This window comes from Astyanax mexicanus, chromosome 9, assembly GCF_023375975.1.
Source record: "Astyanax mexicanus isolate ESR-SI-001 chromosome 9, AstMex3_surface, whole genome shotgun sequence".
Classification (NCBI taxonomy): Eukaryota; Metazoa; Chordata; class Actinopteri; order Characiformes; family Acestrorhamphidae; genus Astyanax; species Astyanax mexicanus.
Genome location: NC_064416.1, coordinates 5374681 through 5389998, shown reverse-complemented (window position 1 = coordinate 5389998; position 15318 = coordinate 5374681). Strand labels below are relative to the sequence as shown.

General features: G+C 37.1%; 1 protein-coding gene across 2 annotated transcripts in view; it reads left to right on the top strand.

Annotated features, from left to right (window-relative positions):
* Positions 1-2708: 2708 nt before the first annotated feature.
* ints4 (integrator complex subunit 4) overlaps positions 2709-15318 on the top strand; it is a 22417-nt gene continuing 9807 nt past the window's right edge. The window contains exons 1-13 of one of the 2 annotated variants that reach the window (XM_022665983.2): positions 2709-2842; positions 4326-4523; positions 5146-5263; positions 6151-6257; positions 6806-7003; positions 8444-8494; positions 8646-8734; positions 8846-8966; positions 9062-9133; positions 11063-11237; positions 12719-12924; positions 13752-13894; positions 15197-15312. In XM_022665983.2, the coding sequence (XP_022521704.2) occupies positions 2789-2842; positions 4326-4523; positions 5146-5263; positions 6151-6257; positions 6806-7003; positions 8444-8494; positions 8646-8734; positions 8846-8966; positions 9062-9133; positions 11063-11237; positions 12719-12924; positions 13752-13894; positions 15197-15312 (1648 nt within the window). In that variant the 5' untranslated portion in view covers positions 2709-2788. The remainder of the gene's footprint in view (positions 2843-4325; positions 4524-5145; positions 5264-6150; positions 6258-6805; positions 7004-8443; positions 8495-8645; positions 8735-8845; positions 8967-9061; positions 9134-11062; positions 11238-12718; positions 12925-13751; positions 13895-15196; positions 15313-15318) is intronic. The other variant, XM_022665984.2, reaches the window with a different exon arrangement.

Genomic DNA, 15318 nt, shown 5'->3' with positions numbered 1-15318 from the left:
GTAAACGGGTTGACTGTAGTATCCCTGTTCTGAAGCATGGGGCTGAGATAGCAGTGTCGGACCGAGAAAAAGCTGAGATTTTAGCAAAGACTTTTATTGCGATTCATAGTAATAATAATTTAACTGAAGACGCAAGGTTGTACAGGGAACAGCAGAATAGGCTAAATCAGTGTATTATTACGAGATGTGAGGATGGTGGACACCCTTTGGACGTCGAATTTAGTCTACTGGAACTGAAACAGGCATTAGAGTCAGCTAGGCAGACTGCACCTGGGAAAGATGAGGTCTGCTACATTATGTTGAGGAATGTATCAGATAGAGTTCTTCAGTGTGTTTTAGCTTTATTTAACAAAGTATGGAAGGAAGGAAGCCTACCCAATTCTTGGAAGCATGGTGTGGTAGTTCCTATAGTAAAACCAGGGAAAGACAAATCACATGCATCTAGTTATAGGCCTATTGCTCTGACTTCAAATCTGTGCAAACTTATGGAGAAAATGATTGTTAGACGTTTGTTGTATGAACTAGAGAGGAGGGGATTATTGTCTCCTTACCAGAGTGGATTTCGGAAAGGTCGTAGCACTATAGATGCTGTATTATACCTGGAATCAGACATAAGGAAGGCTCAGGTATCCAAAGAGTTTGTCATGGCAGTATTCTTTGACATTGAAAAAGCGTATGACATGATTTGGAAAGAAGGTCTTTTAGTTAAGCTGTATAACATGGGAATTGGTGGTAGACTATTCAATTGGATTCGGGATTTTCTTTTTGGGAGGTCTATCCAAGTTAGAGTAGGTGCTAGTTACTCTGCAATTTATTCTGTGGACAATGGTACACCGCAAGGTAGTGTCTGTAGTCCTGTATTATTTAATATAATGATTAACGATATTTTTTCTATGGTTGATTCAGGAATTGGAAAGTCATTATATGCAGATGACGGGGCTTTGTGGAAAAGAGGCCGTAATGTAGGGCAGGTCCAGAAGAAAATGCAATTGGCCATCAATGCGGTAGAAAACTGGGCATTTAAATGGAGTTTCAAATTTTCAGTGAATAAAACTCAGGCAATTTGTTTCACTAAAATGAGAAATGTTCCGAATGTTCAGCTACAGATGTATGGTCAGACTTTGACACAGGTCTCAGAAGTTAAGTATTTGGGGGTATGGATGGATGGTAAACTAACTTTTCAGTCTCACATTAATAGATTGGTATCAAGATGTAAACATAGTATTAATGTAATGAGATGTCTAGCTGGACTGGACTGGGGTGCAAGTAGGAAGGCGCTACTGCAGATATATTTCTCTCTCATTCGTGCAGCAATAGACTATGGTAGTGTTGTTTATGGGTCTGCCTCAAAAACTGTGTTGCAGAAGGTAGATAAAGTTCAGTTACAAGCATTGAGGGTATGCTGTGGGGCTTTTAGATCTTCCTCAAACCCAGCGATTTTAGTGGAAACGGGTGAACCACCGCTGGACCTTAGACGTCAGCAGTTAGCCATGTCCTACTGGGTGGGAATAAAAGGGCATGATATAGATCATCCTGCTAATATAGTTTTAAGGGATTGCTGGGAACATGGTGATAGCAGAGGTAAAAGTTTTGGGTGGATAGCGGGTGAATTGGCTCGGCAAATGAATCTGGAAAGTCTCTGTTTATGTAAAACTGTGATTGCGGCACCAATTTCTCCTTGGCTATTTCCAATGCCGGAAGTTGACTTAAAATTGCAAAATGAGTTTAAGAAACATGGGAAGCAGGTGATGAAAGATCAGGTAACACTATCATATTTAGATCTCTATTATAAATATGACCTCAAAATTTATACAGACGCATCTGTGGATCCAGATTCAGGAAGAGCTGGAGTATCAGTGTATGTTCCAACCTTTAAGACGGAACTTATTAGGAGAGTGTCAGATTATGTGGCAGTGTATACAGCTGAATTGGTGGCCATTATGATGGCCTTGCTCTGGGTCGAGGATGTACGGCCCTTGAGAACAGTAATATGTTCTGACTCTCAGACTGTTTTGAAAAGCCTAACGAACGGTCAAAAGTCATCAAGGATAGACATTATTTATGACGTCCTCATGATCCTTCTCAGGTTACAGCATTTGGGTTTATCAGTTGGCTTTCTGTGGGTACCAGCTCATGTGGGGGTGGAGGGCAATGAATGTGCTGATATGTTGGCAAAGCGAGCCCTTACGCTGGACTTTATTAATGTTTCAGTGCCCTTAAGCAGGCAGGAGGCTAAGCTGCTCATTAAAAAATATGTAACTAGGACTTGGCAAGGTATGTGGGATGGGGAACAAAAAGGAAGGCATCTTTATAAGTTTCAAAGGTTAGTAGGACAGAGAATAATTAGAGGTAAAAATAGACAGGAAGAGTTGGTACTTACTAGGGTACGTATAGGACATTGTGGACTGAATCAGAGTCTGTTCAGAATTGGTAAACATCCGGATGGCAATTGTCTGTATTGCTCTCAACCAGAGACTATAGAACATGTCTTAATACAGTGTGTGGCATATGATATACAAAGGGAAGAGGTGTTTGGAGGAGTTCGGGCAGTAGGGAATCTATCTATACATAGTATGATTCACGACACATATAAGTTGATTAAATTTCTTAAATTATCTGGGCTGTTTAATAGGATTTAGAATTCAGCATTTCATGTTCTATCCAGTAAGTGGCAGTAATGCACCAATGACAGGAGTGCTGGCTGCCATTAATTCGACAAAGAAGAAGAAGCGCGAGCTGGGACAGACAGAGCGCGCTGAGGCGAACCCGGCGGTGGCTGTTTGTTAAAATGGCTGCTCACCTGAAGAAGAGGGTTTATGAGGAATTTTCTAAAGTAGTTCAGGTAAATAAAACTCAGTTTATCAGAAATACACTGTATTACTCAGAGTTACACCGAGATAAGCGCTGCTGCAGGCCGGCTGGAGCGATTAGCTAACGGGCTAATGCTGCTCCGCGCGCCGGTGTTTTTAATCAGCAGCTCATTAACTACAGTCTCCACTACTCTTTATTTTCTCTTTATTTAAGAGTTTTTACGCGTTTTTTAGTGTTTTTTACTCAGTAATGTATTGATATGTAACTAATATAACACGCCAGGAGTGCTTATAAACTTATACATTTATTAAAAAGACCAAACCAAGCTAATAATTACTCAAACACTGTGTTTGAGACTGTTTACATAACGTTAGACAGTTTATATTAAGTAGTTCAGCCATTAGTATAAATAAGTCTATGCAGCTACCAGGTATACCTTCAAATAAAGAAATAATATTTCTGTTTAAGGTTACAAAAAGAAGGAAATTACTTTTAAATAATGTCCTACATCTCTAATGAAAAAGACTTAACGTTACCTTGTAAAAGAAGTATATATTTTAAAATTATGCCTGCTAAGTTAAGTACATACTTTTAGCATTAAAATAAATACGTTCACGTATATAAAACGTTTATTTTAATTGTAATTAAGCTATATTTGAATATAACAAAAAGCATTAGGCTGTGCTTTAAGTGCCTTTTTTAATAACGTCTGCAAACTTAATTAGATTTAAGTATATTTGTGTCTCTAAAGCATACTTTTTGATACACTTAAAGTATGTTGTAAATGTTCTACTTTCTCGTATTGCTGCACATATGCTTTTGGGGGGGAAAAACTACACTAAAGTGCACTTTAAGCAGCATTTAATGCCACTACATATATTTGATTATATATACTTGTATAACGTATAATTTAATGCATGTTGCTTTAAACTAAATCTTATAGAAATACAGAAAGTATATTAAATAGAAAATGCACTTTTAACCTTATTTACCTAATCTGAACATACTTTTAATGCTCCTAAGTATACTTCTTTTTTTTTTTTTTTTTTACAAGGGATAATATGGGTCTGCCCTTTTGTACCTTTTGTGTGTTTATATGTATACATGAATTAGGGATGGGCAATACTGTAAAAAATAATAATCACTTTAGTTTTTACATAATTTCAGTTTTTATTTGGAAACAGACAGCAGCATTTCTTTTTCATTTAATAAAACAAATCTGAATAGTAAGCAGCCCTCTTCAACCTTTCATGCGGCTTTTATATTAAAAAAGTGTAAACACAATCTTATATTTTAGTGAAAGAAAAGTGTAAAATATGAAAATCGCTGACACATAAGAGTTACTTAAAGGTTTCTAACAGAGTCAAATGTCTCTCTTCCGCTTCTATATCTAAATATATATTATAATCATTATCTCATTTCGAAAATCATTGTATTAAAACAATAATTTTATTCCTAGGGTTAATATAACTTATGTCATTAAATTATTTGTATTATTATCAATTTTCCTTAAGCAACAGCTTCTTGAAGAAGTACCGGCGAAGAAGCTCCGGCTGACCAAACCCAGTAAATCTGCAGCTCTTCATATTGACCTGTGCAAAGCCACCAACCCCACAGATGCCCTGCAGTATCTCCTCAGCTTCGCCCGTAAGCCAGTGGAGGCAGAAAGTGTTGAGGGTGTAGTTCGTATCCTTCTGGAGCATTATTACAAAGTAAGTGTGTGTTGTGAGTCGGGTAGAATTGTGTAACAATAGAATTATAACGTGCAATGCTTAAATTGCAGATTTTTAAATAAAACTTTATCAAATTCAATTTTCCCAGCATCAGTATTGACTTCTTTTAAAAGTAAGACATTTTTGCATGGCCATGTTAAAATGCACAGCTGATTATAGAGAAATAAAGTGGAAACTGATCAGATTTAGGATTATGACATTGCGTATTATGGATGTGACAATTCATCGATGCATTATAAATACGCAACATACAATTTATTTTTTTATTGAAACAAAGGCGCTCTTTGTGCTGTAAACTTAGACTCGCTCCCTATTACTATTTTAGGAATATTCTAGCCTCTTCAGTGACACAGATGCTGTGAAGTATTGTAGAGAATTGTCTTGTGATATATTGAATATCACAGAATCACAGTATCGTGATACCATCTTTATTGTGTGCAGCTTATCGTAATATCATATCATGCAATCCCTTGTGATTCACATCCTATTATATATATACAACAGAGATGTTATGTACATATACATTGTGATGTTTTTTGGTTTTGATTTCTGGATTCTTGCTAATGTGATACTTTTATTTTATAAATATGTTTTTGAACAGGAAATAGATAACTCGGTCAGGCTGAAGATTGCTTCATTGCTTGGACTGCTCTCCAAAACACCTGGATTCTCCCCCGACTGCATTGTGGATGATGTTATAAGCACCCTTAATAATGACAGTAAGTTATTTCCGTAGATGGACTGATAATTATTCATGAAGGAAATGGACTGCTAGTCTCTTATGCAACATATTAAAAGGAACAAATGCAAAACTCAGCCCCTATAAACACTCCAAGCACCAAAAAAATCCATCCATCCATTTTCTGTGAATCAGCTGAGTTTGGTCTCAGGAATCATAAACGTCTATGAGCTATTTGGTTGCTTCTCCTATATTGTAACGTCACCTTAAGGAAACCACCTTTCACCCGTTGACCCCCACCAGAGCCCCACCCACTAGATCAGTTGAAGAAATGCCATTTCACCTCAGACAGTACACTGCAGAATTAGCCAGCAGACTTCGTCTGAGGGAGGGATCTGTATCTACTGTCCTTGGCAGTTCAGCAGATGAGGAAGCTGTAAGGACTTTAAAATAATGAGTTTGAAAGTATTTACATCTACCTCATAAACTAGCTTAAACAAGCTAACACTAACGTGGTAAACGCTTAGCATAAACGTGGTGTGACCAGCAACAGCTTATTTGCATAAAAGTGTCAGAGCCCTTAAACGGCTCATTCTGAAAGGGCTTGAAACTGGTATGTGTAGAACTGGTGAGATTTTCTTTTATGTGAGTGATTTTGTAGAAAAAAAAACTTGTAGAACATGTCTTGTATAGAACACAGGCCTATTGTAACTCATGTAAAAAGAGGTATAATATGTCCCCTTTAAGAATTTTTTTAAAGGATTATGAACAGTTTGCTGAATGCTTATTTCATGTCTGAAGCAAATGTTCCATAATCCATTTATTTAAACTATATATTTAATCACTTTGAGTATTCCCATTCTGATGCTTCTGTAACCATGTACCACTGATATTGTGTGAAATGAATGTGTGTGTTTTTCTGTATAGAGTCTAACCAGGTGCTGGCACAGCTGTTGGACACTCTGCTGGTTATTGGAACACATCTCCCAGAGAACGCAGCGGTCACTCAGAGGCTCATTGAGGTGGCATGCAAGGTATTCCTATCAGTTTTCTGGTGTAAAGTTGTTTTACTTTTTTACAGGTTTCTTAGGTCAGCACTACATTGTTAATGAGAACAGTAAAAAATATTTTTATCTAAAAAAAATTATCAGTAAGAATAATCATAGTACCATATTAAAATATGTTCAAAATGTTTTTTTTATTAAAACAGTCAAGCTCATATCTAAGAGAGCTTTTTGCAGTTTAATTTAAGAATGCACTTATGTACTTATGCACTGATGGTGCTGAAATGGAACAAAATAAAATAAATAAAACGTATACAACAGTTTTTTTTTCAGGTTTTCAATTATGTTGAGTAACCTAAATGTATTTTAGTCATTGTCACACATGTATGTAAGCAGCAGAATTTCATGCAGCTTCAAAGTTCATCACTACACACCTCCAAACTTCATGTAGCTTTACATTAGATCAGCAACAGTAGAGTGTAGAGAGACTCATAGGATGTGGAGAGTTTCCATTTGCCGTTTTTGGATAAATGTTTGGTGCATCCCTGGTCTAATAATCTGTTTCTATTTCTCACCAGCACCTCAGTAGCCCGTATTTTGGAGTGCGGAACAAATGCCTGCAGCTCCTGGGTTATTTAGGGACGGTTGATAAACCTCTAACCAAAGAGAGTGAAGCCAGCACCTCCACTGCACCCCTTCAGGACGTCCAGAGCCTGATCAGTGATTACTTCAGTGACCAGGACCCTCGCGTTCGCACGGCCTCCATTAAAGCTATGGTGTGGCCCATTATCCACTGCTACTGTATATCTCAAATACAGCTCTTGGAAAAAAAATAAGAGACCACTTAAGTTTCTTAATCAGTTTCTCTGATTTTGCTATGTATAGGTTTATGTTTGAGTAAAATGAACATTGTTGTTTTATTCTATAAACTACAGACAACATTTCTCCCAAATTCCAAATAAAAATATTGTCATTCAGAGCATTTATTTGCAAAAAATGAGAAATGGCTGAAATATCAAAAAAGTTGCAGAGCTTTCAGACCTCAAATAATGCAAAGAAAACAAGTTCATAGAGTTTTTTTTTAATGTATAATTTTTAAGTGGTCTCATATTTTTTATTTTTTTTACAGAGCTGTATATGCTTTATGAAGGCTTTTGGGCGTTCCATGATTCTTAATAGCCTCTCTTAGCCCTTTCAGACCTATAAATGTAAAAATTGTTTTTTTTTTTGTCGGTAATGCACAGAAAAAAAAGAATAAAATATTCTACTATAAAATCTATGTAGCAAATAAATTCCAGTTTACTAAAATATAAGATTTTTTTTATTTATTTCACAAACCGTACCTAAACAGTATAAAAACAAACAAACAAACAAAAAACATCATTAAAAACTGTTTTAAATCACATTAAATTAGTAAATTTAAATTAATAAACTTTTCCTCAATGGCTATGGTACTGTTACTGTTTTTCCGTTGTTTTTGCAGTAGATGGGGCGAAGCTAACTGTACTGTTTTATTGGTTTATAAACTTGTTTATTGGCTGGTTCATGGTCTATTCTGATGGACAACAGCTCTCCAATAGTGTTATGTCCAACAAAACATTTAAAAATAAAGAAAATACGGGCGCTGAGTGGTCCAGCGGTCTAAAGCGCTGCCACTATGAGCAGGAGGTCGCCGGTTCGAACCCCAGCTCATGCAGCTTTGCCATCAAGCTGCCGGCGCTCAGAGGGAGCACAATTGGCCCTGCTCCCTCTGGGTGGGTAGATGGCGCTCTTTCCCCACATCACTCCTGCGGTGATGTCTGCAGCTCAGGGCGTCTGTGAGCTGATGTACCAGAGCCGAGACGCTGTGCTTTCCTCCAAGCGCGCTGGCTGCTCGGCAATGCTGCATCGGCAGCGGCATTTCGAAAAGAAGCGGTGGCTGACTTCACATGTATCGGAGGAAGCATGTGTTAGTCTTCACCCTCCTGGTGTGTTGAGGTATCACTAGTGATAGGGGGAGTCCTAATGAATGGGTTGGGTAATTGGCCGTGTAAATTGGGGAGAAAATGGGAAAAATTATAAATAAAATAAAAATAAATAAATAAAATAAAATAAAGAAAAACATGATATCCATTGTAATGGACGCAGGTTCTGAAAGGGTTAAATCAGTACATTTTATTAAGCATGCAATTTAGCTGTTAATGATTGAACTCATCATGTGCTGTATCTGTCCTCAGCTGCAGCTCCATGAAAGAGGAATGAAACTCCAGCAGACTGCATACAGCCAGGTAATGTCTGTTATATTGATATAAAACTGTGATGATGCATATTAAAGGGATTATGTTGGGATTTTTACATTTATGCAGTTGTTCCTAAATCATTTTAGTTAAAAGAACAATTTATTTTATTTATTTAATTTGTTTATTATCTTCTGTCCAGGCCTGCAAACTCTTAAATGATGATTATGAACAAGTTCGCTCAGCAGCTGTGCAGATGGTGTGGGTCCTGAGCCAGCTTTATCCTGAAAGGTAGCATCATTTACAGTTGATTTAAGCTTAGTTATAGTGATTTTAGGGTCTGGACAGTGTTTAATATGTTTTAAATGGTCTTACATCCTTTTTATTCCCACTTCCACACAGTATTGTCCCCATCCCCTCATCCAACGAGGAGATCCGTCTGATAGACGACTCCTTTGGGAAGATCTGTCACATGGTCAGCGATGGCTCCTGGGTGGTCAGAGTGCAAGCCGCTAAGCTGCTGGTGAGTTTATTGGTTCTTCACTGTTTGATTTAAATGCAGTTCTCTGATTTCCTTACTGATCTTACACTCTCTTCTATCACATCTTACTGCTCTAGGGCTCCATGCAGCAGGTCAGTCCACACTTCCTGGAGCAGACGCTGGACAAGAAGCTGATGTCAGATCTCAGGGTATGATCTTCTCACAGCTCATTTTATTGCTCTTTTCAGAGGGTGTCTGCTGATTCTAAAATAAAATAATTTATTTATTTATAGAGCACATTTAACACAACAGTGCTGCGCAGATAAAACATTAAACTTAACAGTAATAGGACTAAAACATATCAGCATTTAAAGCCGTGGAGTAATGACCTTTGAAACTACATTTAATACTCAACAGAAGTACTAATCGATCCTGCAGCTGTAGTTCATTCCGAAGTTTCTGGGCAGCCACAGCAAATGCTCGGTTCTCTCATTCCTCTACTTCAGCCTCGATTTGGGAACAACCAACCAAAGCTGATCAGCAGATCTTAGGGACCTCACTGGAACATAAGGCACAAGCAGTTTAGCTAGATAAACTAGGAGCTAAACCATTTAGAGGCTTATGTAGGGCTGGGTATTGTTTAAAAATTGTACCAGGTACCAGAACAGCTTCTTTCCCACAGCTGTCATACTCCTGAACTCTGCCTTCTGGTATCTGAACAATAAAGAGGGACTGCATTCCAACACACACCAATAACGCACAACTTACAGCTCTTTCACCTGTATATTCTATATTATATATACTGTATAAATAATTTACTAATTTGTTCATAGTACATACTTATATTATTTATCTACTCTGTTTATGCCCCTTCATTTTTATAACCTTTTATAGGCTGTACATTCATAACCTGTATATACTTATACGTAGCTACAACATATTGAACAATTTACTGTACATTTGTAACATACATATTTATATTTTTACTAAGCAAAATGGATGGATGCAAACTGCATTTCGTTGCCCTGTACTTGTGACATGTGCAATGACAATAAACGATACTTTGAATTCGCTCAATACCTTTTTCTTAAATTCTAACCAAAAAAATACAAAAAGCTATAATTATTCTCACAAAACTTCATAATTTAACAGCTGTCATGAGTAATCTCATTCTCATACTGTCATCATGAGACATTACCATACTTTTGGATCTTGTTGGAACAAAAACAATGAGCATGTTTATTAAGAACAAAAACAACAACATTAATTTTTTACTTTTTATGTGTCTAAGAATTTCCTTTTTTTTCTTTTTGGCTATATATATATATATTTAACATCTGTATTAAATGTCAGTTTAAATTTGTATTTCTTTTATTTATTTTTTTACTATTTTGTTCCTTATTCTTTCTAATTTCTTATTAAATGTTTTCAATCCCTTTTAAACTGTAAATCCTCGGCAGAATTGTAAATGAGGTTCCCGAGAAAAAATAAAGGTTGATTGTTTGAAGAATATCAGCATAAAATAAATTATATGTATATTGTTGGTAGTGGTGTCAGTCACATACAAATTCAGAATTTTTGTAAGGGGAGAGTAATAATGGGGTATTGTGGGTTAGGTCTGGCGGACTAGATGCTTTTTACTGTATTATTTTATATATATATATATATATATATATATATATATATATATAGAGATAGAGATAGAGAGAGAGAGATACACAGCGCAAGTGTGCGAGAGAGAGACAGAGCAAGCGCCTATGAGGTTTTAGCAAAACGACGGTGTGTCAACCATGTGTCTGTGCGCTCCCTGTTTCTGTGTGTCAGGGCGCCGTCACGGTTGTTTTTACTGCGCTGCCTGCACTCTCTGCATTTATGTGCATTTCATGCAAAGTATTGAAAACAGCCGATACTGAAACATTTATTTATATATATATATATATATATATATATATATATATATATATATATATATATATATATATATTTTTTTTTTTTTTTGCTATTTCAAAACGTGGTCTTAATTTTGTTGTATTAAAATGTCTTCAATTGATTTTTAGTTAAATCCCCATACCTGCATATACTGTTTTTATCTAACTCTGCTAGCTTTGTTATCATTTTACTCTTTATTTGCCCTGTAGAGGAAACGCACGGCTCACGAGCGAGCTAAAGAGCTCTACGCTTCGGGAGAATTCTCCTCAGGCCGGAAGTGGGCAGACGATGCTCCTAAAGAGAAAGTGGACACGTCAGGTGTGAATCTGATTGATTCTGGAGCCTGTGGAGCTTTTGTTCACGGCCTCGAGGACGAGATGTATGGTGCGTATTTTAGGCTTAAAACAATACTTGCTTCAATTACATTTTGTACGATACATGGAGACTACATACCTCGATATTGCCCTTAATTTTTTTTTATAGTAAGGAGAACCCTTTATCATACATTTATTAAAAGTTCATTGCTTTTTAAAAAGGTGTACTTGCATAAGTATAAGTTGTGTTATGCTATTATATTATCATTGTTAGGCTGTACATTTTTTATATACTTACATTTATTAATTTATAATTTTCTTTTATTTTGACCAGGTAACAAATGTGCAAATTGAGGAAATTATTCTGATAACTATTGTTTAGATGATATATTGTCCCATAATTAATTAAGCAATAGAACACGGCTGTGATTCGGTCGGCTCGTGCCGTAGATCAACACAGCCGTGATGTTATTCGTGATGTTCGATTTGAGTGTTCTATTGCTTTTATACAACAGTTTCTTTTTTTACAAAATGAATAAAGAAAATAAATAAAAGAACTTTAAGAAATTCAGAATGAATATGCTTTAATATGGACTGTGCCTCCCGCCAAAAAGTAGTACGACCACAACTGTAACAGAACTGAAACTTCACTACAAAACAATGTATGGTTTACACAGACTAACACCACGAAAGTTAGCTTGAAAGCAAAATTGGGAATAAGTGAAGATGGTAATGTTAGGAGCGTGAAATAACGCTAATACTCTCCTCTCCTGCTCCGTGGAGTCGTCTTCAGGTGAACGCTGCGCATTTTTTTGAGCATTTCTGCTTGTTTTGCTGGGTGGTGTTGGTTTTAGCTAGCCGGCTGGACTGTGGTTAGGTTAGCGTAGCTTGCTTTAGCTCAGCATTAACTTAGCTTAGCCTAGCCTGGCTGTTTAGCGTTCTGGCTGTCAGACGGAATTAGCCGAGCGATTTTCTTTCCCTTTTTTCCACAAAAAACAGCCAGCGCTGCGGGCGAGCGTGCCGTGGTTGAGCGCTAGCCTGTGCTAAGCTAACGCTGCCGCTGATGCCGTTGATGATTCTAAGCTGTCCTGTGTATATACGTCGTTCCTCGGCAACACGTTGGCGGAGTGATAAAGGTTTAGTGTGAGAAGTGCGTGCTGTTATCACAAATATCATCACGGCTAGAACACTTCTCAACCAATCAGATTGTGAGGTCGGAACTAACTGTTGTATAAATTGCAATAACCAATATAATAATTGATCATAATTTTTTCCACTATAAAAATGAATGCAGTCGCATAATAAAGCAAATACAAGTTTTTAGACTTACTCATTCCTTTTTTACTCAGTACAGAGATTGATAATATTCGTGTCAGTACGTCCTTATGTGTAATTGTCAGGTCTACCGAACAAAGCCCTATTGTAGCTCTTCTAATTCCATATACAGAAGTCTACACCTTAAGTAGAAATACTAGTAGCAGCTTTGTGTTTGTTAAATAAGGTTTAAGTATGAGTTTTTGCTGATGTTTCTCTGTGGTTGCTTTCCTGCAGAAGTGAGGATAGCTGCTGTAGAGGCACTGTGCTGTCTGGCTCAGGCATCTCCCAGCTTTGCGGAGAAGTGTCTGGACTTCTTGGTCGACATGTTTAATGATGAAATCGAGGAGGTGAGGCTGCAGTCGATTCACGCACTGCGTCAGATCTCCACACACATCACCCTGAGAGAAGACCAGCTGGACACTGTGCTCGCTGTGCTGGAGGTACTGCTCCAGATTTTTCTGTTGTATTGGCTGTGTTTTGTATGAATATTATAGAAGCTGTGCACAAGTTAAAAACCTGTATCTGCATTAGGGCTATATATCAGCTCATTATACATTTAAACATACTGTAATTTTTGGACTATGCTTTATTTTTCAAAAAAATTATGTATGAATTCTATCAGTCAGGTATTAAGGAGAAGTAAAGACACTCTGCTGAAGTACAGAGTTATAAGGGTGGGTTTTCAGTGAAGTTTCTCCAGCACTGTAAGGCTGGGTGCAGCAGCATTAGCATTAGCCGCTAACCGCAGTGCTAGCTCATTTGCCATTCAGAGGGGAGTATATCAAACTGTAGTCTTCATGTTTACTGTGTTAAAACGAACTGTGTGAGATGAACCACTAACTGATAGCGCCCTGGGTTATCGGAACACTTAGGGTTCCTCAGTCTTGTGCTATCAGGCGACATTTGGGTGTCGCTAGCTCTGTAGTAAGTGGCTAATGCTGATGCTGCTGCACCCAGCCTTAGTGCTGGAGAAACTTCACTGAAAACTCACCCTTAGACAAAATATTGGAAATCTGAGCTCACTGTAACTAAACGGAAGCACTTTACTTACCCAAATAAACAGTTTTCAGGAGAGAAATCTGTGAAGATTAACATCCAGTTCGTTTGACTTTACATGGTCCAAATAATTGAGAAATCTAAAACATAATGGAGATAAATGGATATACTATGTCATTGCTGTCCAATTAAAATTATATATGTGTTCATTGTGCATCGTTTGATAATTTATATAACTTCAGTAATATCAGTTTCTTATTTTTGACCTTAGGATTCTTCGAGAGACATTCGAGAGGCTCTGCATGAGCTGCTGTGTTACACTAACGTGTCGACTAAAGACTGTATCCAGCTGGCCCTGCTGGAGCTCCTGAAGAACCTCACCAAGTACCCCACCGACCGCAACTCTGTGTGGAAGTGAGTGAAGAAACACTCATAACACTGTGCTATTATGATCTGTTCAGAAATTATGCAGTAAATCATGCCATTTCAGATTCAGTAGGATTTGATCAAATTTTTCTAATGCATTTGGAAATGACTGTGGAAAATAAATACAGAAATGTGTCTGGTGGGGGAACCTAGTCTACCTAGACTGTATTTTATATTAAAAGAATTAGGCTTAATTCCTGTCATGTTGAAACGTTAACATGCGTGATGCATTTGTAATCAGTAACGCTTTATTCTTTATTAAACACAAGTTAATTACGCCACCAAGTTTGACCCCAACTTTCGTTGTAATCTGCAATTAGTCATTTTTTTATTGTGTCTGAATGCCTGAAAAGCTCCAACACAGACAACACTAATCCAGAGAAAACCTCCCCTGGTGTGCGGTATTCAGTAGTAATGCTCCAGACTTTCAGCTCCGAACCAGATAGTGAGCTTTAGGGCAGAAGAAACACTAAGCACGTGGAGCGGATAGCACAGTCAGACTTGCCCTGGTGCTATTCCACTTACTTATTTCTTAGTTCATACATGAACTAATGCAGCACCAAAGCTCATTCATGGCATTGCTTACAGAAATCAAATAAATAAAAGGAAGGATCTTGGGCCAGCCGTCTTCATGATGCAGCACTGCACACACTCTGGTTCTCTACGCTCTCACTGTAGCTACACACCTGCCAGTGCACTTACCGTAAGGAGCTCTTAAAGGGACAGTGTATACATTACTGTATACTGGCTGTTGCATATTTCCCCCAGGCCATTTAAATGATCATCCCCACCATTGTGAGCATGTGAGCAATACCAAACACTTCCTGAGATTTTTATACTCAGCAAATTAAGTTCTAATTCAGAAGTCCTTTTAACCAAGCTGAAATGTTCACAATAAAATAAAATATCCAATTTATCTTGCATTCTTTATTCCAGTGCCCCATGTTGGCCTAATCTCCCCTCAAACATACAAGTATATACTAGTATTTTAATTGGCACAGTTCATATAAATGTAATTGAATTTTACATTTTTTACATTCATTATTTTATTTACATTTAAATATCCATTAAAAAACGTATGAAGTGAGTTTTGAATATTGTTGTGATTAATTTAATTATATTTTTTAATCGATTGACACCACCAATATAAATATGTATGTAAAAAAACATATGAATACTAAAAAAACAACAAGCTTTTTCAGTATAAAAAATGGACAAAAATGAGTAATAATCATATCATATAAGAATTTAATTAAAATTAATATTTTTTTTCTTCCTGTCTCTCTGTAGGTGTTTAAAGTTTCTTGGTCTTCGTCACCCCACTCTAGTCCTGCCCATTGTCCCAGAACTTCTCAGTACACATCCATATTTCGACACACCAGAGCCAGACATGGACGACCCAGCCTGTATCC